Source organism: Populus euphratica, unplaced genomic scaffold (genome assembly GCF_000495115.2).
Source record: "Populus euphratica unplaced genomic scaffold, PopEup_1.0 scaffold38.1, whole genome shotgun sequence".
Classification (NCBI taxonomy): Eukaryota; Viridiplantae; Streptophyta; class Magnoliopsida; order Malpighiales; family Salicaceae; genus Populus; species Populus euphratica.
The window spans coordinates 390822-417278 of NW_011499911.1; the positions used below are offsets into that span (position 1 = coordinate 390822).

The window sequence follows — 26457 nt, forward strand, 5'->3', positions numbered from 1 at the left end:
AAATTGGCAGTGACACGAGTCATAGGGTGGTGATACGTTACTCGATTAGAGTTTTTACGGGCACTCTAATTAATTGTTTTTTTATAGTGATTTTTATTTTAAAATATATTGAAGTAATATTTTTTAAAAAATATTATTTTTTTAATATTAATATATTAAAATGATTCAAAAATATAAAAAAATAATTAAAAAAACAAATTTCAAAGTTTTAAAAAATGTTGCTCTTTGAATGCGTTTCGAAGCAACTCCATAGCTGAAATAGCTGTTCTTGTAACAATTTACATTGTTGAATTTGATGATTTTTTAACGTAATTATATAGTTTCAAAACCCAGATAATGTAGTTGTGTTTGTGTTGTGTGTTCGGATAATTGTATATAAATCTCAAATTTAAAAGAATTTCAATTTGAAAAGGGATGTTTGTGTTGTGTGTTCAGATAATTGTATATAGAGAAACCTTGGTAGAAAAATAATTGTATATAGAGAAACCTTGGTAGAATTTGTGACCAAGACATTAAACATAGAGCTTAAGCAAGCAAATTGAGTGTTTTCCCCTTTTCTTTTCTTCTTTTTGTCATGCATGCATTCCAATATGCATTTAGGCTTCTGATTTGGTAGTACACGAGGTAGTCGTCGCGCGATACATTACCGGGTCGGATCATTTTATTTTATGCAATGTCAAAAAATAATTTGCATGCATTACTAGTGCTTACTACAAAATTAAAAGAAATTGAGATTATGTAACAAAAAATAAATGCACGTGCTTTCTAAAATAATACAAGAAGCATATATATATTATTCAAGAAAACTTTATTTTTTGAAAAGTATTTTATGAAATCAAATAAGTAAGTAAAACCTCAGCTGATTCAGAATTTTACAAGTGATGTATACTTTAACTCGAATTCAAGATTTGGTATGCAGATCTTAAATTTTTTACCATTACACGAGGACAAAGCATATATATATTTACTAAATCGATATATATATAAAATATATTTTTTTACTACGTTGAGCAAGGATAAATACATTGCATTAAATTAAAAGTAGTTTTTTTTTTTAAACAGGAAGTATGATATCATTGCTCTTGCTTGATTGATGCGCTGAAAAATCAAGTATTATTACTCTGAGTGGAATAAATCAAGATAAATAACTGGTATTTATGTGGTCCATGAATTAAATGATTTCTTGTTGGTTGGATATAAAAAATAATATTTAAATTGTAGGAATATTTTTGAATTTTTTTTAATATTAGTGTAATAATTCACATTTAAAAATTCTAGACCGAACTCTTTATTTAGCCATGGTTTTAAGTTACATTATGTAACATATCTTGACATGACCTTATTTGTTGGGTTGATTCAAAGAAAAGATATTAAAGAAAATAAAAAACAAGTCAAGTTAACCAACTTGTCAAGTTAGTGATTAAATTAGATTGAATTATATTTTTAATTTTATTATATAATAAAAATATGAAAATAGATTTATCATCAACCTAATATTTAAATATAAAATTTAATAAAAATCTCATATAAAAAATGGAATTGAAACATAAAAAAAGGCAGATAACAAAAGGGGTAAAATCTTTCAAAGGAAATAAAAATACTTTATTAAAGGATAAAATTGGAAAGCCAAGAAAAAAGATAAAAGACATTAATCCAAAACTAGAGGATACTATTACATAAAAAAGCCTATATTAAAGAATGTAATTGAAGAGAAAAATGTAAAAAATAAAGAAAAGGAGGCTAAAAAATCTAAAAAAAATAAAAATTTTATATTAAAAAATAAAATAAAATAAAAAGTTAAAGGAGAGAAAAGGAGCGAAAAACTCAATTGACTAATAAAAAAACCTAAAGGACCTCAACAACAAAGCCCAAAACAAAACAAAAAAAGAGAAAAACCGAAATGGCTAATTAAAAAACCCAAAGGATCTCTCTTAACAAAACCCAGACACATTGATCTAAAAGAGACCTATGGGCTGGTTTCCTTTTATTTTTTTTATAAATGGTGGGCTTTTTTTTGAAAATATAAATATAGACAGACAATTTGGTACATCAAAACTATATCAAAATATTCATTGTAAGTTCATATTAAATTAATTATAAGATAAAAAATAAAAACACTCAATAATATATTTAATGGACTTATTTATAATATTATAGGCAAGGTAGATTTTAAGGAAGTACCATAAAAAATAATAATAATTAAATCTTAGTTAATTTAATTCACGTATAAAAAAGATTTGATTCATCTAGTTAATTTTAATAATTAGAGTTTTATTTTTTTTCATGTATAATTTTATTTTAACAAATATAATTATTTATTTAATCATTGAATTAGTTTAAGATTTTACTATATAAAAGCTCGAGAATATTGTGCAGGATTATCATCACAAAAAAAAAAAACAATTTACTTGAGCTTACAATATTTTTTATTAATTTATTTTCGGATCATTGTTTTACACTGAAAAGTTTGTAATTCCGTAGCCTAACACATGAATAATGATCCAAACGACATGTCAATTAATTAGTCGACTAGCAACTAAATTTTGAGTCTTACATGCTAAAACACTTGGTGCTGTACTGTTTGCAAGTGTAATTATAAAAATAACTATTTTTTATTTGGAAATATATTAATATATATATTTTTTATTTTTTAAAAAATTATTTTTGATATTAGCATATCAAAATAAAAATGGTAAAAAATATTAGTTTTAAAAAAATAAAAAAAATTAATTTTTTTTAAATATAAAAAGAAATAAGATAATTATAAAGTTTGTTTATAGGCGTACAATTTTAGGCGATTCCAACAGTGGTAGAATGATATGTGATGATATTTTCACCATGTGGAGCTTGGATGGCCCCATCTATCTTCAATTATTATTATTATTATTATTATGGCTAAGAGAGACTTGAACATGAAGCATAATTTCTCTATTGTACATTAAAAAAAAAAAAATCATTTTTCTAATTTCAAAACAATTCGTCGCTTCACATGCATTGATTACTTGACACTGTGATCAGAATACAAAATATATTATCAAAATATATCCAACCACTATAAAATTTATGTTTGGTCAAAAAATAGGGTGAAGTTTGTACCCAAAACACCAAGAGAGACATGCTATTGCTAAAAAGATTATCCAAAACACCATTCAAAGCCGGCTTAAGGTAAAATGAGGTTTTGAAAAGAATTATAAATGAAATCTTTTAAAATATTTAAAAAGTATTTATTATTATTATTATATATCTGTTAGATAAGACTTGAGCAATTTTCATTTTGTATTTAAAGTTTTTTTGTTAAGTGGTGTTAACTTTCCTTTCATAAAATATACATATAAATGGATGTTTTAGTTCAATTGTACCCATATTTCATATTATCACTCAAAATTAATTTTTCTCCATTTCAAACATCCCATAACATAACAAAAGACCATGCCTAATCTTTATTCAGTTATTATAAAGAGTAACATACATTTATCTGAACTATATATAAGAACATCACCTTTTACCAAAAGTACAATTTCCAACGAAGTTGTGAACACAGTCCCTTCGTCACAATACAAGCATCACATAGCTCCATATATATTACTTTATTGTGGTTTTAACAATGCATTTGTGGGTTCTTTTTTTCAAAATGTTTTTAAGATAGATGCCTTTTTTATATATATTTTTATCTTCAATGCTAAAAGCATTGAAAGATATATAAAAAATACATCATTTTTTTTAATAGAAAACCACTAATTAATTAATAAAACACCCAACAAACACAATATCAAAAACATTCTTCCTCCAAATGCCGTCCGTAGGATTATCATCACACAGAGTACATGTGAGCTGGAAGTCGGGGTTCAAGCTCTGCAACCAGAGCGATTTGCTTGGGAGTGGAAAGGCCAAAAATCTCCTGCATGTTCAACTCCTCCGTTGTCATATCACCAGGCAACTTCCATTTAAACCCGTGCAGAAGATTTGCCACACTTGCTTGAATCACCTTGAGTCCTAGACTGTACCCAACACACATCCTCCTCCCAGCTCCAAATGGCAACAGCTCGAAATTGTGACCCTTGACATCAATCGGCTTGCCAATGAACCTCTCTGGGCAAAATTCGTGTGGCTTCTCCCATATGCTTGCATCCCTTCCAATGGTCCATACATTTACCATCACTCGGGTGCCTTTGGGAATGTCATAGCCACCAAGTTGGATGTCTTCCCGAGCAAGTCTCGGCACTAGGAAGGGTGACACGGGATGCAAACGCATGGTCTCCTTGCAAATTGCGTTGATAAATGGTAAGTTAACAATGTCTTTCTCTTCAACCCACCTATCTCTTCCAATCACTCGATCTAGCTCTTCGTTCGCCCTCTTGAAATACTCTGGCTTTTTCAAGAGCTCGGCCATGGCCCATTCTGTTGTCACCGCAGAACTCTCAGTCCCACCTGCGATCAAATCCTGCCGAAAAGGAAGTGGAAAAAAATATTCACGAATTCATAGCATTTATACTAATTCGAGCGTGTGTAATCAATTCGGAACTGTTCACATGTTGATTGAAATGAATAGAACATACCATTGTAAATGCCTTGACTGCAGTCCTGTCGAGCTGGACTTCAAGATTAGGATCATCAGAAAGCTGCAATAGGATATCCATCATGTCCTGAGGCACATAGTCCTTGACTCCTTTTCTCCTCTGCTGATGCTCATTCAATGTATGCTCAAGAAACCCATCAAACAACCGGCCAACGGCCTTCATTCTCTTAATATAGCCCTGCAAATCCAAGAAGGCGAGCCACGGAATTGAGTCTCCGATATCTAACACCCCATTAAGCAAGAAAAGCTCATCAATCATTTCCTTGAACTCCTTTGGCGACATGTACTCCTTTTGGTTCCCGGTTTTAACTGTGTAGTTCTTTCCCAACACCAGGCGACTAATCACACTAAGACTCAGATCTGAAAAATTATCTCTTGCATTGATGGGCTTGCCAGCTGACACGAATAGCTTTCTTAGGAGAGCATGCAACTCCTGCACGCGGACAGTCTCAAATTGGTCTAGACGTTTGGGACTAAAAATTTCCATGAGGCAAATCTTACGTGCTTGTCGCCAATACGGTCCGTATTGTGACCACGTAATGTTGGAGTAGTTATACGTGGTGTATTTTCCTGCAGCAATTTTGGGACGATCAGCCAGTTTGACATCATTGGTTTTGAGAACTGCTTCGGCCATTTCTACAGAAGAGCCCACGACAACTGGAAATGAACCAAACTTGAGCTGCATAATTGGCCCGTACTTCTGGACAAGGGCGTGCATGTTTCTATGTGGGAGTGGCCCTGCAAGGAGGTTCAAGTTTCCAATTATAGGCCACGGTTTGGGGCCTGGTGGCAGGTTGAGTTTGGGACGGGTAAGGTGGCGGAAGAGGGTGATCACGGCAACGGTAGCAAGCAAAAGGGCAGCAAAAGTAGAGAGCTCCATTTTGACAGTGGTAAGGGTGATTTGTGTGGAAGCTGTGATCCAAGCAGAAGAGGTGATGAGTCTGTTTATAGGACACACCTTCTGTATTGTTGGCATATGCGCGCTGGGAAATTAATGATTTGAATTATTGGTAAGAAATACAAATGTTAACACAACTAACTGTCAATTGTCTCTCTTGCTCTCATTCACCCGTCAGCTAAATTCAACTAACTTTTTTTCTTTTATTTTTTAAAGTTATAGGCTGATTACTGTGATGGGGAAGAAATATGGTTCTGTTGGTGGGTCTGTGTGATCAATCTTTTTCTTTGTAGGTTACTGAAGGTTAGTTCCCTGATGCCCTGTATTCTGTAGGTTACTGAAGCTTGAGGGACATTATACGCATCGTCTCACGTAATCTTTTTTCTTTTGTTAATTCCAATTCGATCCTTATGTGACCATGTTTTATACATTCACCCATTTGGTTCCTAATTTTTCATTTTTTCATTTTGATCCTTATATTTTCATTATCCATTTCAATCTATAATTCATTATTTTACAGGTCATGTGTGGGTTTTCATGGCGGCATGCGTGGGCTGGGCACTCTCCATAAATGACTTAAGAGCAATCCTTTTGTAAGAGAACAACCAAAAAGGGTATAATTTGTGGTACAATTTATCTCCTACCTTGGTTTGTGGTCTTCCCATTAGCCGGAGCAAATGGTTTACTAGAGATGAGGTTACATTAGTACAACTTGTTTCTTTAATCATTTTATTTCCTTGTTTTTATCTCTTATAATTTGATTTTAAGTTTTCTATTTTATATGTGATAAAAAAAGTATTTTTCATCAAAAAATTATAGGTCAACCCACTTAGAAAAGAAAATAGATTGGATTAGAGCCAAATTTCTTTTTGTTTTTTTAATAATAAAAATGATCTTTTGGTTTAATTGAGGAAACATGGGTAGTTTCCAAAACCTAATGTCGTGTGATTTCTTTCTTGTTTTGTTAAGTCAAAAAATTTAGAAAAAACCTTTAACACCAATTTTAATTTGATTTTTTATGAATTTAAAAAAAAATATTAGTTAATCAAAGATACAACCGATCACTACATTTATATTGTAAATAAAAATAGAAAATAGAGTGGATTAGAGACAATTTTTTTTTTTTAATAAAAAAGCTCTTTTTATATTAAATTTTTTTTAATAAAAAAGCTCTTTTTATATAACTCAGGAGAACATGGGAACTCCAAAACCTTATGTCGTCGTGATTTCATTCTTGTTTTGCTAAGTTAAAAATTTTAAAAAAAAACTTTAACAACAATTTTAATTTGACCTTTTATTAATTAAAATAATATTATTAGTTAGCCAAAGATGCAACTGAACACCACGTCTATGTCTATATTGTAAATAAAAGTAAAAATAAAAAAAACTTGAATCATCTTATTACATTTAAAAATAAATAAAATGAGGTAATATCTATCCTTAAATATTAACCTATATTACCCCTAAATCTCAATAGGCAAGAATTGAAAATTAACTAGTCTACTTCCCCTTAAATGATGAATTCCAAGCTACTAGAAATTCAAGGGATTTACTTGTTTATATCTTCTTCCATTCAATCTTTTAGATCCCAAACTCTCACAACCATGACATACTTACTTACTTGACTATATACATAATATTCTTCTTTGTAAAATAAAAATAAAAGGAAAGGAAATGATTAATTCCATAAAAAAAAGAAAGCAAGAAATTGTTTTTACAAGGTAAATACAAACCTCTAGGCAATATCACTGATAATAATAAAAGTCAATATTATAAAGGAAAAAAATAGAAGAAAGTGATAAATTAACTTATAAGAATGATGATAAAATTCAAGAATCTAAAATAAAATGTTTTGGATGGGGTTTAGAGTAAAAATAAAAATAATATATATATATATATATATATTTATAAATATAGAAATCTGAATAGAATTTTAATAAAAGTGAATTGCATAAAATCAAAAGTACCAACATGGAACTTAGTGAAATTCAAAATAACTTAGGTAAGATTTGATATAAATAACTATCAGGATTTAAAAAATGTTATCCAAAAATCATAAAAGTTACCATAAAGGAGCATAAAAGGAATTTTTAAAAAAGTTAAGTAAATATATGCATGCAAGTGTGTGTTCAAAGGAAGAAAGAATTGAGGGACATATATGGTATTTTAAAAAAAGTTAAGTATATATATATACGTGGGAGTGAGTGTGTGTAGGAAGAAAGAAAGAAAAAAGAACAAATTTGATTTTTCAAAGGAGAAGAGAACATTCAGCCAAGAGAAGGGAAAAATCCAAGCAAGGGAAAATTTCTTAATTTAAAAGTGTTAAAGATTTGGCTATTGCTTGTTAAGGTGCTTTCACACTTTTAAATAAGACTTTTTAAAGAATTTATATTTTAAATTGATTGAACTTTGTGAAATAAAGAATTAGGGTTTATGATAAATTTTAGATAAAATTACAATTGATTGTAAAATTATGTTAAGCTTATTGAAAAACTAAGAAATTACGGTAATTAAAGAAAAATTTTGGGTGTTCTTCAAGAAGGGGTTTTTGGCAAAATAATAATAAGAAAAATAAAATTCAAGAATTTTGATATGATAAGGAGATTGTATACGAAAAAGATGAAATTAATGTTAAAGAGTGAATAGATTATGAATTTTTTTTTAATCTTTTTCTTTATTTTAAATTTTGGTAAAAAGTTAAAGAATATATATAATGAAATGAATTATGTTACAATGCGAAAATTTGAAGAATAGGAAGGAAATTTACAAAAGAAAGAAGTGAATTTTCATGTTTTTATTTCTAAATTTGATTTTGGCAAATTAAAGGATAACTGGAAGGATTTTATTTATTAATTGTGTCAATATGGAAAGTAAAATAATGATTTTATATATTTGTCAATTTAGGAGAGGTTGCCAGGCCGACACCACAATAGGAACTTCGACTCGAGCTTAGTCATAATGTAATTATGCAATGCCTGAATTTATTATGGGTCAATATGTATTATTATTTGATTAATTATGGGTAATGAATTAGTATTTTTATATTGTTTACTTGGGGAAATAGATATGTGGTGCAATGAACTCTTTCCTGATTTAATGGAATTAATGCATAGATGAGTATGATTAATAATTAATTCCTTGGTTGATAGGATTAATGCCTTGATGAATGGGAAAATCTTTGAACTAATTCATGGTTTAATGGAATTAGTGTCTTGGTGAATGGGCATGATGAATAATTAATTTCTTAGTTAATGGGATTAATGCCTTAGTGAATGGGCAAATTCTTGAACTAATTCTTGGTTTAATGGAATTAGTGCCTAGTGAATGGGCGTGATGAATAATTAATTCCTTAGTTAATGGGATTAATGCCCTATTGAATGGAAAAATTCTTGAACTAATTATTGGTTTAATGAGATTAGTGCCTTGATGAATTGACGTATTGCAGAATTAATTTCCTGGTTAATGAGATTAGTACCCTGATGAACGCGTGAATCATTGAACTAATTTTTTAGGTTGATGAAATTAGTGCCTATTGAATGGATAAACAAGAATTTGTCACCTATAAGTGGAATTAACGTCGAGGTCAATAGACGATAGGAGAAATTATAATTTTGGTTAATGTTCAAGAATTAAGGATCATTAAGAAATTTAATTGAAATGTAATACTAGATGAACGAATTAATTTAATGATCTTAAGAGTAATTTTTTAAAAAAAATAAGAAGAAAGAAAGAAAGAAATAATTTTACTGATATTATATTTTATCTGTCTAATTGAAAGATTGTATTAAATCAATTTTCATGTACATCTCCATATCGGATTGAATAGTAAATTAAATTTTTTTTTATATTTTGTTAGGTACTATTTTGTAATGAATGAAGTTATTATTTTGTTATGTAGTATAATTTTTAATTATAAGTTTTTTCTTTTATGTACTCATTTCAATTATAATTTTTTAATGGTTCTTATTTGTTAATCTTTGAATCGTGTACTGTACTTTAGTTCTAATTTGTAGAATAATTCATCGAATTGCATCTAGGTAAATGTGTTATATTGAATTTTTTAAACATGTGTGATTTTGTTTATTGAAAAATGATGATGAGATGAGAGGAGAAAGTCCTAGATGATAAGACAAATAGAAAATTTGATAATTGTGAATTGTGGTGGAAAAGGCGACAACTTGATCCCTATAAATACAAAGGAAACTTTGTTAGATTTTTTTATTGATTGCAAAAAAAAAACTAATCTTAACTTAATTATTACGTCATTGCTTTTTGAAAAACTAATTTTAACTTAATTATTACGTCATTGCTTTTTGCTTTGAACATAAATTTTGGAGTTGTTACAGTAAAATTAGAAATTTCTATTTTTTTTTACTAGATCAGCCATAGACTAATTCCAGTTTTATTAGGGGGTATTTAATGTAGCCATAATTGTAAGCTTCATGTTATTTCTTTAAAAAGACATGTCAGACCCAAAGCATTCTATTTTGAGTAAATGAGATGATTGTTTCTCATTCCAAAACTATAAAATCAAAATTTGGATTAAATCACACATTGCAGCATACTAAGCTTTCTAATTATTTACGAGGTTTGTCTAAAAGATAGTCATTATAACTAGGAAAACATTTCAAATACCATACATGAGCTATTAGACCTAACAGCTTGATGTAGCTCATTTGATGTAAACCTTCGACCCATAATTGGTGAACCAAGTTATATAAGGAAATATACAATTTAAAATGATAAATTAGAAAAAGAAATTATTAAAACTAGGATGAAATTATTCAGATCTTGAATGGAGTGGAGAAATAAAACGGTATGCAAAATAATAGCTCGGTCATAAATGATATAAGTTTTTCAATGAGGTAATATAATTATTTAAAGAAAAATATTTGTGAATTGGATGAAAACATTTAGGATAATGATGATGATAGAGTGGAATTCTAAATAAACTAATGTATGATTTTATGTGCAAATAACATTGACCAACAGTATAAGTTTTACATACAATCACATAGTTTTTTTTAACTAGAATGGAAGGAAATCTAAGAAAAAATCTTATCATAAATATGAATGAAAGTCTACGATAAATTATTTAATTTTTTTTATAATTTTAGTAAATAAAACAGTATGCAAAAGTACTAATAGTTAAGTAAAATACTAAGAACAACAAGTGGACAATTATTAAAGGCAAAATTCTAAATAACATAAAAACTCTAACTCCCCCTGTATATTGAGGTTGTCACTATATAAGAAGGAATTTAAGCTTTTTTCCTCTCATTTCTTGCATTTTCACTCGAACCTTCTCTAAGATAAGGATTTTTGAAGTGTTATAAGGTTAATTAATGGAGGAAACACTTCAGCACAAGTTTTGGAAGGGTCCAAGGAGATAGAACATTGGTAGTTAGTTAGAAAAACAAGGAATTTGAGGAAAGAAAGAGAACTATAAGAGAAATTTGCAAAGAGAAAGGGTAAATTAGTTTTAAATTTTCTTGATAAAGTACCCAATACAATTTAATTCTAATTATTTAAGTTTAAGTGTGCGGGGAAGAGAAATCCCTAATCTCTCACCTAAAGTTTATGAAAGAAGTTTGGGAAATGAAAAATTACTTATAAATTGGTTAACTTGTGTGAAATAATGGATAAATATATTAAGATAAGGATATAAATTAAAAGAAAAGCCATGGGAATTTCCTAACCCTATGGCTAACCATGATAAAGAATGGGGAAAATGAAAGAATTGAATGGAATTGTGTATTTATGTGTTAATTAGATGTATATTATATGATAATTAGGTTATAGGGTAAATGGTTTTATTAAGTATATGTGTATGTATCTATAAATTTGTTTAGGAACATGACTTTTATAATATAGAAGTGAGGCGAAGTTGTTGAGATTGTATGAATAATTGTAAATTTAGGTGGTTATTATAAGAACCAAACTTTTGGTTCAAATCTAAATCCAAGTTAGCCTAAACCCAACCTAAGTTAACCTAGGTATTTAAGAAAGATTGCAAGAGAATTTATTTCTTTTCTTCTAATTCTTGTAGCTGCCATGACCCTCTCTTCTTTAAACTAAAGAGTTTAGTTTTGTTATCTTGAGTTTTTGGTTCAAGAAAGGTGGAAATAACAAGTAATTGGTTCTCTTTCGTATTACTTTCGATTATAGTTTATTTTTGGAATGATTAAAGAAGAGATTAGAGTTTAAATGGATTAGAAGTTCATGTTGTTAAGATTGATTTATGATTATTAAGAGTTTAAGTTAGGTGATTAATTAATATGTTGTTGAAAATAAGGATTTATGAGTTGATTGATTTAAATTGATTTTTATAGGTTTAGAAATTAATTTTTATCTTACTGTAAAATCTAGATAAAATGGTTTTAAGGTAGAAGATGACTAAATTTTATTTTGGTCCTTAAATTATGAAAGTTTCAATTTAGTCCCTAAACTTTGGAAAAATTACAATTTCACCCCTAACTATATTTTGAGATTATGGATGGTGTTATTATGAGGTTAAGGATGATGAATCTCATTTTGATAAATGATTTGGATTATTTTTAGTTTGGTCCCTTAATTTTAGGATTTACATTTTAGTCCCTAAACTTTTAAAACATTATAGTTTGGTCCCTGTGTTGTCCTGGACAGAATTGAGGATGTTTTATGGGTGAAATTTCAGTATAGTTAAATTTGGTCCAGATTTGGAAAAATTATATTTTGATCCCTGATTTGGATAATTGTCATTTTAGTCCCTAAACCTAAGAGACTAAATCTAGTTTTCTTTTATGCATTGAAATCTTATTTGTGCTATTTTGAATTGCTTTTGAGTATATTTCATATATTTATTGTAAGTTCCTCTAACGATCCTTAATAGGTTTTTTGGGTCTTTCATTTGATATTCCTTTTAATCTATATTCTTCTGGATGAGTGGGGTAATCTTTAATATGCATATAATATAAATAAATATATATGTTGATTATATGATGAGTACGATTATTTAATCTCTTAAATATTTATATATTTTGGTTTATTTTTCGAGTACTCATCTATTCTTGAATTTGCACTCGCATTCTGTCAAGTTAAATTCTATTTGATATGATATACGTTTCTTTGATGGTTCTGTAAATATCTATTATGCATTGATATAGGATTTGTCAGTAACTACATGCTAACGGAGAGTAGTTAACTTATGTGCACATAGTATTCTGTCTATCTAGCTAATGAGAGAGGCATCAACCTGTGGCGATTGATCATCCCACAATGGTCACCTTTGGGTGGTATTTGGTCACTTTTGAGTATCATCTAGTCACTTTTGGATGTCATCTGGTCACCTTCGAGTTTCATCTGCTCTCTGACATGTATTCCACTATGTTATAATAATATAGTTATATATATAATTTGGTCTAGATTTGAAAAAATTATATTTTGATCCCTGATTTGAATAATTGTCATTTTAGTCCCTAAACCTAAGAGACTAAATCTAGTTTTCTTTTATGCATTGAAATCTTATTTGTGCTATTTTGAATTGCTTTTGAGTATATTTCATATATTTATTGTAAGTTCCTCTAACGATCCTTAATAGGTTTTTTGGGTCTTTCATTTGATATTCCTTTTAATCTATATTCTTCTGGATGAGTGGGGTAATCTTTAATATGCATATAATATAAATAAATATATATGTTGATTATATGATGAGTACGATTATTTAATCTCTTAAATATTTATATATTTTGGTTTATTTTTCGAGTACTCATCTATTCTTGAATTTGCACTCGCATTCTGTCAAGTTAAATTCTATTTGATATGATATACGTTTCTTTGATGGTTCTGTAAATATCTATTATGCATTGATATAGGATTTGTCAGTAACTACATGCTAACGGAGAGTAGTTAACTTATGTGCACATAGTATTCTGTCTATCTAGCTAATGAGAGAGGCATCAACCTGTGGTGATTGATTATCCCACAATGGTCACCTTCGGGTGGCATTTGGTCACTTTTGAGTATCATCTAGTCACTTTTGAATGTCATCTGGTCACCTTCGAGTGTCATCTGCTCTCGGACATGTATTCCACTATGTTATAATAATATGTTTAGTATATATATGTATATATATATGTATATGTATATCAAGATAAATCATTTTGTAAACTATTAATATCTAAAATATCTAAAATGTATATTAAATATTATTTCCTTACTGAGTTGGTTGAACTCACCCCTCATTCTTAATATTATTTCAGGTTCTTAGTTCTGATAGTAGTTAGACTTTATTGAGTGTTCCTACTTCTTCAGTTTTGATCAGTATACCTTACTTGTTTTGCAAGGCTTTCCTTTTAGTTTTGATTCGATGTCTTAGACGTTCTATTATTACTCTATTTTAATTAAATTTGGATCTTGACAATGTAATGAGTTTTATGAATTATTGTTTTTGTTTTAATTACTGATGAAGAGTTTTGAACTATCCTTTGGTTTCATCAGTTTTGAATAATATAATATTTCTAAAGATTATGAAATGCTGTATATTTTTGAATAACTTATTCCTTTGATATTTCCATTCTAAGGCTTAACGTAGACATGGAATCCTTTCAACACCGCTCCTAAATTGCTGGTCACGGATCCGGGATTCAGGTCGTGACAATTATGGTATGTAATATGGTAAGACAGAGAGTATAATGAAGTTTGTAAAGGTTTTACTAAAATCAAAAGTTATTGTCAAGTTGACCATTGACTTGATTTTGAAAATTGTTTGAATTATAAGAGATTATATATTTATTAATATATTGTCTTGAATACTTGTATTTTAGAAAAATAGTTTTGTGTTAATATACATTTGTTGTATATATGAATGCGGGTTTGACAAAGATATAGATTTTAAGTTGAATACTTTTGTGATGTTATACATAGTTAAGTAAATGGAAAAGTTTTAAAATTGTTGAATGCATGTTTGCATGATATAGAATATAATAAAAGGAAATGTGTTAATGTTAGAGAATTATGTGTGGGTATATATTGTTATTTTTTTATGATATTATGTTGGAGTATATATTAAGAAAGCTTGAAATTTGTTAATGTTGTTTCATATTAATCAAATAGTTAGTATGTAAGTGGGTAAAATTTAGAAAGGGGTCAAAATGCTAAATGATTTAAATGGCTTTAATATCTTATATGAAATTAAAAATTTTTAAATAAAAGATAGTTTAAAATAATAAAAAATTTTATATACCAATTGGAAAGACATTGGCTTAAATGGTTGAGTTAGTTGATATGAGCAAATTATAAGTAACTAAAGGTTTAAGTGAAATTATATAAAATACTTGAATTAACAAGGAATGAATTAATTAGAAATTTGGTGATGCTTTCTTAATATGGAAAAATTTGAAATTGTTATGGTTATAAAATATAAAATAAAAAGTGTGGGCCAAATAATAAAGGACAATCTTGGAAATTTTTATATATTCAAGTTAAAAATAATAATTCTAATGATGCAAGGTAAAGTGTAGTCAAAATTATATTAACATGCATATTGATTAATGTGATGGAATTTTTGACATACTAATTATGGTTCAACATTTTAAATTAGAAGAGACATTAGAAGTTGGAATTTCAATAGAAAAAGCTAAGTCGATGGAAAAAGCAGGTAGATGCCTGACACCTTAACCTTTTAAATTTATTAAATTCTAGTCAATATTCCTATATATGTTATTTTAGTTGTGAGATGTGCTTATTATAAAAAGAAATGAAATTTGTAATTGAAACAAAAAGATACACATTATGGTTGAAATGACAATAAATATTTTAATTATGGAAAGAGGAACATATGTTCTTTGTGTAAAAGATTATGGAAATTAACTACTTAGTTGTATATGTTCTTTGTGTAAAAGATTATGAAAAAGATTATGGAAATTAACTACTTAGTTGATGTATAAGGAAACTAAGGTTATAAAACTATTTACTTAATTGATCATGTAAACAAGGCTGAGGTTATGTAATATTATGAATGCAATTAAGTGTTGTAATGTGTCAAAATATCTACAGTCTATATTAATTCATTCTCCATCCAATATAGAATACACTTAAGAAAGTTGAAAGATAAGTTATTAAGATATGATAATGATCAACTTGTAAGGGGAAAAAAAGAAAATATTGGAGTTTTCATTTAAAATGAAGAGTTTATTTGTATGAAACATGTTAATACATGTTGATATAAATGGGCATGAGACATATTTAAATTGGAAAAATAGAATAATATGTCATAAATAGGCATGAAAAATATTTATACTGAAAAATATATTGTAATGCACCATAAATGGGCATGAGAAGTATTTAAGTTGAAAAAAATAGTATTAACATGTAAAAAATATGTCATAAAAAAATATTTAAGTTGAAGAGAAACATTGGAATGTACCATAAATGAGTCTAAACGATATTCAAAATGAAAATTATATTTAAAGGAGCCAAATGGATGTAAAGTATATGAGAATGGAAAAAATATATGTATAAGCTAGAAACAGAATGGAAGCATATTGAGTTTATAAAATTATATAGATAAGTCATAATGGATATAATAGACATTGAAATTGATATTTATATGTCAATAATGATATAATACATGTTGAGATGAACTAACAAAACAATATGGTTAAAATGGAATAAATGCATGGGAAAGCTAAAAAAAAAATATAGTTGTAATTGAGGGATGAAATGTGGTATAAATAATGACATAAACTTATATGCTTATGAGACGAAATGGGATATATATTAAATATGATATGGAAAGGGAACATGATATGAAAACATTATAATAAATTCCATGAACATAAAAGAAGTGAGTGAAGATCGTATTGAGATGAGTTATGGAATAATCGATAAGGCAAGGACTAGCTGTATATGTGATGCCAATAGTGTAATGTGTTTAATAAAAAAAGAGTTCATTAATGATTGATATGGAAATATTTTGAAGATGAAATAGATTGGTGTGTTTATAAAAAGGTTATTAACATTTGTTTTGTTAATATATTCGTAAAATGTAATAACTATGATGATGTAAATACTTATAGTAATTTTTGTGATCTTGAGTCTTATAAATACTTTTTTTTAAGGCCTTAATTATAATGAAGAGGTTATTGAGCTCCTTGGCATTTTTTATTGAGTAAGTCCTGATATTATCTAATGATTATATTATAAACAAGTTTATGCATGTAATTTATAAGGTCTTCTAACTGCACAAATGTGTAGGTATAAATTGTATATCATTATACTTGTAGATAAAATTATTGGAGAGTGAACTTGAAGATGTCCTTATGATATTATAAAAAGAAATTACTCCTAAATTTAACGTATAAGACTATTAGAAAGATAATAATTGAATAAAAAATATCAGGACGTTAAATTTGATATCTTTGTATCAAAAAATTAACAAATTTGACCCCTTATTTGTTTATAAAATTTTGATTTTTCTTTTTCATCTTTGATTTCTCAATAATTTCCACAAGAATAAATTTCATTGTTTATAGCCTAAAAACTCTTTAATAAAATAGTCCATCATTTTTAGTATTATTAGATTTCTAATGTAAAGTATAGGGTTTTTTTTAACCTCTCCGACAATCTTTTCATTAGATAGGATTTTATTAGTCTAAACATTTATTTGTTGAGGAGAAACATATACAATTAAGAGTTGATCAATCATAAAAAGAAAAAAAATTAATTCATTCTAATTAAACCCCTTTCCTATTAATCCATTTGTTTTTCTTGAATATATAGAAATGTTTTAGTTCTAAAGCCAAAGATTATAATTTTTGAATGAGCAATTAAAAAGATTATAGAGTGTATTCGAGTTTAGGTATTGTTCGTCTACTAATTTTAGTATCAAGCATTTCTTAGTAAGATCTAATATGATTATATTTACAAGTAAGCATGTCTTGTAAATATAAGAATCGTCAAATCCCTTTAGATCCCAAACCTCTATTTCTCCTATGTGTTGTTCCCGTTGTTTGTCTTTTCCTCTAAGAAGTTATGTAACATGGGCAAAATACCCATTACAACATTCATGTATTTTATCAATAACTTGATGAATTAATTTTAAGATATTAGGTTTTCTGATTATAATAGGCTACTTAAAACGATCTCCCATTCTTCCATCAAATATTCTATTTTTTTTTCAAGCATTCAAGTTAAATACTCATGGATTTGCTATTTACTTACCTACTTCATAAAATTCAGAAAATACTAACTTTCTCGAAGCCTATTATTATTCATATCTCTTATCAAAAGGTGTTACATAATAATTTATATATAACAAACTTTCTGCTAACCAAAGTAAGTATTGAAATATTCTTCCTCCATTCATTCATGAAGGAAATCCTAATAGGTTGACAACCTTATCAATAGATCCTCCATCTTGCAAATAAGGCATATCTTGATAGTTTTAGACAAGTTTGTTTTGAAGTTATACCTAAATTGTATAAATAGAATAACATATTTATATAGAATGTTAATAAGGCTTTTTTGTGATCAATGATCATAAAAATGACTAGGAAAATGAATGAAATTTTGAAATCTTTATCAATTTGATCTTGTTTCCCTCGAAACAAACAAGCATTAACATTTGCATGAAGTATGTGTCCAGATAGCCCAAAATGTTCTTAATCTTTCAATTAAAAAAAATAATCCATGAAGGCATGTTGGTACATTATTTCACGGTAAAGGTGAGAATTATAACTTCCAATGCATTTTTCATTTATCATCCATAACAGAACTTTGCCTATTTTTTTTTTAATCCAAGATCAATGAATTAAATGATATTTTTATTCCATTTTTCACCTCTTTTTCTCCCATTGAATCAAACTTTTCCTATTAGTATTGATATAAGTTAGATCCTAAATGTGAAAATATATAAGATAACATTTTTCATAGAAAGAAATGATATTTTCACAAATACATCACTTAAAAGAATTAACTAAATTTGTTCGACATAAAAACAATCAAGAAAGTCGATAAGTGGAAAAATAACCTATAAAAATATAGGCTAATTAAACCAATCTTTATTGCATATTACACATTGAAAAGAGCTACTAGTTTATCTCTCCATCAAATCATATTAGCCAAAAATATTTGTTCATGAGCCCATGCTAAAGTTTCAATCAATTTTTATCAATATATGTGCCAAGAAATTAAAACATAAATCTAGTTTTCTGAAGATGTCTAAATATGAACCCATAACTATTCACCCTAAAGTAGTTATACGTATTGATAAGTTGTGAAGAGTTTAACCATAAATAATTTCTTAACTATTCCATCAAATAAATAAAAGATTTATTAAAATATGAAACGTTACCTTACCATAGTATTATGTGCTTCCAATTATAATAAAAAGTAACTCATCTAATGATATTTAACATTTAGAAAACTACTAAATAAAATGCATCTCAAGTTGAAAATTATAAGTATTACCTCGTCCTAAATTATGGCAAAGAAACAAGAAATTAAAACATAAATCTAGTTTTCCGAAGTTGCTAAATATGAACCCATAACTATTCACTCTAAAGTAGTTATACGTATTGATGTTGTGAAGAGTTTAACCATAAATAATCTCTTAACTATTCCATCAAATAAATAAAAGATTTATTAAAATATGAAACGTTACCTTACCATAGTATTATGTGCTTCCAATTATAATAAAAAGTAATTCATCCAATGATATTTAACATTTAGAAAACTACTAAATAAAATGCGTCTCTGAAAATTATAAATATTACCTCGTCCTAAATTATGGCAAAGAAAACTATAACCAAATTCTTTTTTATCTAGCATTAAATTGAAACCACACATATCTAAAACATCTTTTACTAAAATTAATGTAGTTCTATGTAAGCCTAAGCCTAGAGCAATAACATGGTAAATGAAGAAGTCTCTAGACCTTATTGTTAAGAATAATAAATCACTATTTTTATTAATAGCATTTAACTAGCAATACAGGAAGGTTGGACTATTTCTTAAAGATCAAAGTAAATTGAACTCATATGAAATTTTGCATAAACCGATTGTATCCATTAAGTAAATGAGTTCAATCAAGAGTTATTTATCTAAAGTATCAAAATCAAGAAAGATATTATTATAAACATAACAACCTAAAATATGGAATCTTTAAAAAAAAAAAAGCCAGACCAACTTAAATAGAATGTGATAGTTTTTTTATGATCTACATTATCGTTATTATGTTTTATTTAATAAGAAATTTAGTTCTATAAGCAAAAACTCTTATTATAATGAATTATGTGAAATATTGATTATGAGTATATAATGCAATGCAACATGAATAGTCTTGTTTTATAAATGCCAAGTAGCGAGTACATGTCTTAGGCTACTAAATAAGTAATAACCTCTTAAAAAGTTAGAGAAATATCTAATTAAAAATGAAGTGAATTATTGATTATGGCATAAAGACCTTTATGTCCACTTTTTAGTTTTGATTATTTTAATTTAAAGGAAAATATATATATAAAAATGTTTACTAGAAAAAACCTATGTTTTATAAAAGTATATAAAAAATTTATTTTTTTAGTTTTTCTAATATGTTTGGCTTTCAATTTTAAAGATGAGGTGCTTAACTTCAACTTTTAAGATTGAGAAGTGATTTTTATTAAACTTTAAAGATATATTAGATTTTACTTAAAAAAACATGAGAAGTAATTATTTTTTTAGATGAAAGACTACTTATTTTATTTTATTTGAGGAAAAAAATGACCTTAAATTTATGAAAGTTATCTAACTTCAATCGAGGAAAAAAATGACCGTAAATTTATGAAAGTTATCTAACTTCAATCATTTTTATTTTATACATAGTAATTAGCTAATATTTAACTATATATTTAATAACCATAACTACTTTAAAATTAAATAAATTTAATTATTTTATTTTAAATATATTAGATTTGAGCTTATGTGGATATTAATTAAATTATTTAGTAGTTCTATATACTAAAAAACTATGTATTGTTTTTTATTATTGTTTCTTTTTTACTTATATTGTTTGTGTTATTTGTGTTTTGAAAAAATAATTCATTTCTTAATAAATTCATTTAGTTTTTTCTTAAAAAGATATTTAATTTAAGTGATGGCTTAATTATTTCCCCTTTCCTTTCATCTTTATATTAGCTTTTTATATATTTTTTTAATTTTAGCTTTTAATATTTAATTAATTTGAAATTAAGTTTTATAAGTTATTTATTTATCATGAGATTATCATAATCTCAAATAAATATCATGATATTTGATTGTTATTTTATTTTATAATTAAATATAAAACAATTTAAAAAACTCATTATTAAATTTGATGGAGTCCATGAGTTGGATTATGAGTTTAGAACATTAAGAGTTGATTCAATATATCACCATACCTGTATTGAAAAAAAAAATATCATTTAGAAATTATTATTAAAGTCAAACCATTTTTTATTTAGATTGTTTTTATACATATCAAATTAATTGATTATATTAAAATAATGTTTATATAGTTTAATTTAAAATTTCATAATAAAAAAAGAATTTGCCTTAGAAGAATTTTAACTGATACGAAAAAGACGATAATAAGTAACATGCTTTTATTTGAATTACAAAAAGCGACACCTTAAAAGTAAATTTCCAACGAAGTTGTGGATACAATGACTTCGTCATAATACTAGCATTACAGAGCTCCAAATATATTACTTTAGTGTGGTTTTAACAATGCATTTGTGGGTGCTTTTTTAAAAACGTTTTGAAGATAGGTGTCTTTTTTATATATATATTTTTTATTTTCAATGCTAAAAGCATTGAAAGATATATAAAAAAAGACATCATTTTTTTAATAGAAAACCACTAATTAATTAATAGAACACCCAACAAACACAATATCAAAAACATACTTCCTCCAAATGCGGTCCGCAGGATATCATCACATAGAGTACATGTGAGCTGGAAGTCGGGGTTCAAGCTCTGCAACCAGAGGGATTTGCTTGGGAGTGGAAAGGCCAAAAATCTCCTGCATGTTCAACTCCTCCGTTGTCATATCACCAGGCAACTTCCATTTAAACCCGTGCAGAAGATTTGCCACACTTGCTTGAATCACCTTGAGTCCTAGACTGTACCCAACACACATCCTCCTCCCAGCTCCAAATGGCAACAGCTCGAAATTGTGACCCTTGACATCAATCGGCTTGCCAATGAACCTCTCTGGGCAAAATTCGTGTGGCTTCTCCCATATGCTTGCATCCCTTCCAATGGTCCATACATTTACCATCACTCGGGTGCCTTTGGGAATGTCATAGCCACCAAGTTGGATGTCTTCCCGAGCAAGTCTCGGCACTAGGAAGGGTGACACGGGATGCAAACGCATGGTCTCCTTGCAAATTGCGTTGATAAATGGTAAGTTAACAATGTCTTTCTCTTCAACCCACCTATCTCTTCCAATCACTCGATCTAGCTCTTCGTTCGCCCTCTTGAAATACTCTGGCTTTTTCAAGAGCTCGGCCATGGCCCATTCTGTTGTCACCGCAGAACTCTCAGTCCCACCTGCGATCAAATCCTGCCGAAAAGGAAGTGGAAAAAAATATTCACGAATTCATAGCATTTATACTAATTCGAGCGTGTGTAATCAATTCGGAACTGTTCACATGTTGATTGAAATGAATAGAACATACCATTGTAAATGCCTTGACTGCAGTCCTGTCGAGCTGGACTTCAAGATTAGGATCATCAGAAAGCTGCAACAGGATATCCATCATGTCCTGAGGCACATAGTCCTTGACTCCTTTTCTCCTCTGCTGATGCTCATTCAATGTATGCTCAAGAAACCCATCAAACAACCGGCCAACGGCCTTCATTCTCTTAATATAGCCCTGCAAATCCAAGAAGGCGAGCCACGGAATTGAGTCTCCGATATCTAACACCCCATTAAGCAAGAAAAGCTCATCAATCATTTCCTTGAACTCCTTTGGCGACATGTACTCCTTTTGGTTCCCGGTTTTAACTGTGTAGTTCTTTCCCAACACCAGGCGACTAATCACACTAAGACTCAGATCTGAAAAATTATCTCTTGCATTGATGGGCTTGCCAGCTGACACGAATAGCTTTCTTAGGAGAGCATGCAACTCCTGCACGCGGACAGTCTCAAATTGGTCTAGACGTTTGGGACTAAAAATTTCCATGAGGCAAATCTTACGTGCTTGTCGCCAATACGGTCCGTATTGTGACCACGTAATGTTGGAGTAGTTATACGTGGTGTATTTTCCTGCAGCAATTTTGGGACGATCAGCCAGTTTGACATCATTGGTTTTGAGAACTGCTTCGGCCATTTCTACAGAAGAGCCCACGACAACTGGAAATGAACCAAACTTGAGCTGCATAATTGGCCCGTACTTCTGGACAAGGGCGTGCATGTTTCTGTGTGGGAGTGGCCCTGCAAGGAGGTTCAAGTTTCCAATTATAGGCCACGGTTTGGGGCCTGGTGGCAGGTTGAGTTTGGGACGGGTAAGGTGGCGGAAGAGGGTGATCACGGCTGCGGTAGCAAGCAAAAGGGCAGCAAAAGTAGAGAGCTCCATTTTGACAGTGGTAAGGGTGATTTGTGTGGAAGCTGTGATCCAAGCAGAAGAGGTGATGGGTCTTTTTATAGGACACACCTTTTGTATAGTTGGAATATGCAGGGGCATTAATGATTTGAATTATTGGTAAGAAATACAAATGTTAACACAACTAACAGTCAACTATCTCTCTTGCTCTCAATCGCTGCCCTCTAAATCCAACCTTTGTGTTTAAAAAAAGTTACTGCTGCAGTTAGTGATGTAAGAGGAATCTAATAAGACATCAATAGCATTGAAAGCACAAGAATTCTCTTTAGAAAAAAATGTTGCAGATATAAGCTTTAAATTTACAATTTTATTATATGAAATGTAAATATCTAATTGTGATCTTTTTAGAAGGTTTACATGATTTTTAAATAGATTAAGAAACCTTACCCTTACTTAAAAAACAACTAGAAATCCAAAAATAAAAAGGAAATCAACATAAATCTGAAAAAACATAGAAAAAAAATAACAAGATCAGCTTAAACTCAAGCATGATCAGGCCTAAAATATTATTCCAAAAGATCCAATAGTTCATTCAGTATTGTTAAAGAACAATTTCACCTAAAAATTTAAGTTGTTAGGTAAAGTTTCGAGATAATTTATATTATTATCTAACATATCACTTCAAGTGAGAGTTATTAATTAGAAGAGATAATGAGGATAGTTTGATTTGAACTTATGACTATTTAATCATCAAGGCTTCTAATACCATGTCAAATAATCATTTCATATAAAAGTTTAAGCTGTTAGGTGAGATTTGAAGATATAATTTATATTATTCTCTAATAAGCAACTTAATGGTTATCAGTAAAAAAAATTGCCTACGAAATCAAAAATAAAAAATTTAAATTCAATCCAATTATCAAATCCTTTGTTATCATAATTTTAAGTTGTTAACTTGGCCTAACGTGATCAAACCTTTTCTAAAACTTAAATATATTCCAATAGTTCATAAAAGCATTTGTTACGCCTACATTGTAGTCTATCTTAGTCACATCGCCATCTAAGAGTGTCTAATTCTCATTTTGATGCTGAAAACTTTCAATTTCTATAATTTTTACAAGCTTAACTACATCATTTAGATTTCTATGGCAGAGAAAAAGACATGATATTGTCGGTGGGTTCTATGCCATCGATCTTACTTCTTATCCCTGAGATTCTTAAAAGCCTATTTGGAGTTGTAGTAGCGGTTATGGTTTAGAATGTTTTTCATTTAAAAATATATTAAAATAATTTTTTTATTTTTTAAAAATTATTATTGATATTCAAAACGATCTGAAAACATTAAAAACTATATTTTTAATAAAAAAATCAAAATTTAAAAAAATAATTTGCACTGTGTTCGTAAACAAAGCCTTAATAATTAGATTTCTTATATTTTGTTTTTTGTATTACTATACCACATCAGTATCACACAATTGTACACACCGTTTAACTTAATATTTTTTTTTTTTACTTTTATTATTTCAAATTCCATCCTTATATTGCCATGTTATACACATTCACTAATTTGATTCCCACTTTTTTATTCTTATATTTTTTATCCTTATTTTTTTTTTAATCCATCTCAATCTCTATTTCATTATTTTAGAAGTCATCTCTGGGTTTCCGAGGCGGCATGCCTGTGCTAGCAGTTAGAAACAGAGCCACTGGCACGCCTACACTGCATGGTTCGAATCTCTCTCTCTTTCCAAATAATTTTTTTATTTAATTAGCTATTTATTACTCTTTTATTTCCCTTATTTTTGCACAACTTCTCTCTCAATTCTTCTTTTTTTTTTAACAATTCATAAAGAAGACTTTAAAAAATATATTTTATTATTTATTAATTTTATATATGATTCACATTCGTATTGCATGTTGCATGTACAAACTCAAATTAATTGATTAAATAATGAGATTTTTTATTTGATATTAAATTTATTCAAATAAAATAATACATTGCTAACCCCAAAGTTGATAGATTATATTAACGAAAAGATACATTCATCCATGACCATTTTATGATTAAATAATTCAATAATTTAACCTATTATATGTCTGTAGACACAGAGGCGCTTGCTTCATCAAGCCAAGTACTTCTATTATGTCACAAGCCATAAGCTAATTATCTCCAATATTATATTTAATAAATAACTAAGCACACGAATATTTCACCCAAGATTACGAATAATTCTTATAAAGAGTAAGAACAGAGGACTGAAGGACATATAAAAATAAATACAAAACGAGCCCTTAATATTAGCAGGAATGAATGCATATTTTGGGTTCTTAGAAGGTATTTTGGGTTTTTCTTTTTATTTTTATTATAAGAGTAATATTAGCAGGAATGAATAACTTAAGTGATCTTGATTCTCTTTGGTATCATGATAATAATTTTTTTTAAAGTATTTTTTTGTTTAAAAATATATAAAATAATATTTTTGTTATTTTAAAAAATTATTTTTGATATTAATACATCAAAATAATATGAGAATAATAAAGAAAAAAATTTAATTTAAAATAAAGAAAAAAAATATTTTTTTATAGAAAATGCTTTTGAAACTTTGACATGTTCATAAATAATAAATGCTGCCAGCTGCTCCTTTTTCGTAAAAATGGACGGGGAAAATCTCTTTGGGACCGCTGGTTTCATATGAAAATTTTTCACAATTTTGTTTACAAAACTTTAGAGATGTGAAAAATAAAAACTTATTTTTTTATATATATATTTTGTCTAAGAGGTAAAATTGTTAAGCAATGAACCACTACTGCAGCTTCAGTAGCCAGAAAACATGAATTTCACTAAAATCCATTACGCAGGTAGGTATGATCTGATAGACGAATTATATGCTCCATCTGGTCGATGTGGCAGTCACTTTCAACCAGAAAGAAGTTCAGATTTTCAGTGCATAATGCCAAGAACTTGGTTGTTGAGGCAAAACTTTTTTATATATATATATATGATTTTATATTGTTTTGATGTATTAATATTTAAAATAAATTTTAAAAAATATTATTTTAATATATTTTTAAATAAAAAATACTTTGAAAAATAATTAAAACTATAAAAAGGAGGATTGAATATAAAAAAGACATGCTTTTTCACAGTATTATAAATTTTACTTGTTATTTACCCATTAGATACTATATTGTAGTTTTAAAAATATATTTTAATTTAGTTTTTTATTATTAAAATGGATATTTGTTTAGAAAGTTGTGATTTAAATTTTTAATATATTAAAATGTTTTTCTGTAAAACTGTTAACTTCAAATAAATAGAAATATATGTATATCTGCAATTTAAACTATATTTTTTTTATTAATTTATTTTGTTACCATAAACATATTTTTCTTATAATAAGCCTTTTTTTTAAATAAAAATATTTATTATGATATGCAAA

General features: G+C 28.1%; 2 protein-coding genes across 3 annotated transcripts; both read right to left on the reverse strand.

Annotated features, from left to right (window-relative positions):
* Positions 1-3416: 3416 nt before the first annotated feature.
* LOC105133962 (flavonoid 3'-monooxygenase-like) lies at positions 3417-5503 on the reverse strand. The gene is made up of 3 exons (XM_011038143.1): positions 4557-5503; positions 3798-4441; positions 3417-3617 (listed from the first exon to the last, which is right to left on the reverse strand). The coding sequence occupies exons 1-2, from the start codon at positions 5454-5456 to the stop codon at positions 3812-3814; spliced, it is 1530 nt and encodes a 509-aa protein (XP_011036445.1). The 5' UTR covers positions 5457-5503; the 3' UTR covers positions 3417-3617; positions 3798-3811.
* A 15547-nt stretch (positions 5504-21050) lies between these two features.
* Positions 21051-23097, reverse strand: LOC105133961 (flavonoid 3'-monooxygenase-like). Of its 2 annotated transcripts, XM_011038142.1 has the most exons (3): positions 22151-23097; positions 21393-22035; positions 21051-21210 (listed from the first exon to the last, which is right to left on the reverse strand). In XM_011038142.1, the coding sequence occupies exons 1-2, from the start codon at positions 23048-23050 to the stop codon at positions 21406-21408; spliced, it is 1530 nt and encodes a 509-aa protein (XP_011036444.1). In that variant the 5' UTR covers positions 23051-23097; the 3' UTR covers positions 21051-21210; positions 21393-21405. The 2 variants fall into 2 exon arrangements, with proteins under 2 accessions (XP_011036444.1, XP_011036443.1); XM_011038141.1 differs by having other exon boundaries at positions 21051-22035.
* Positions 23098-26457: the final 3360 nt, after the last annotated feature.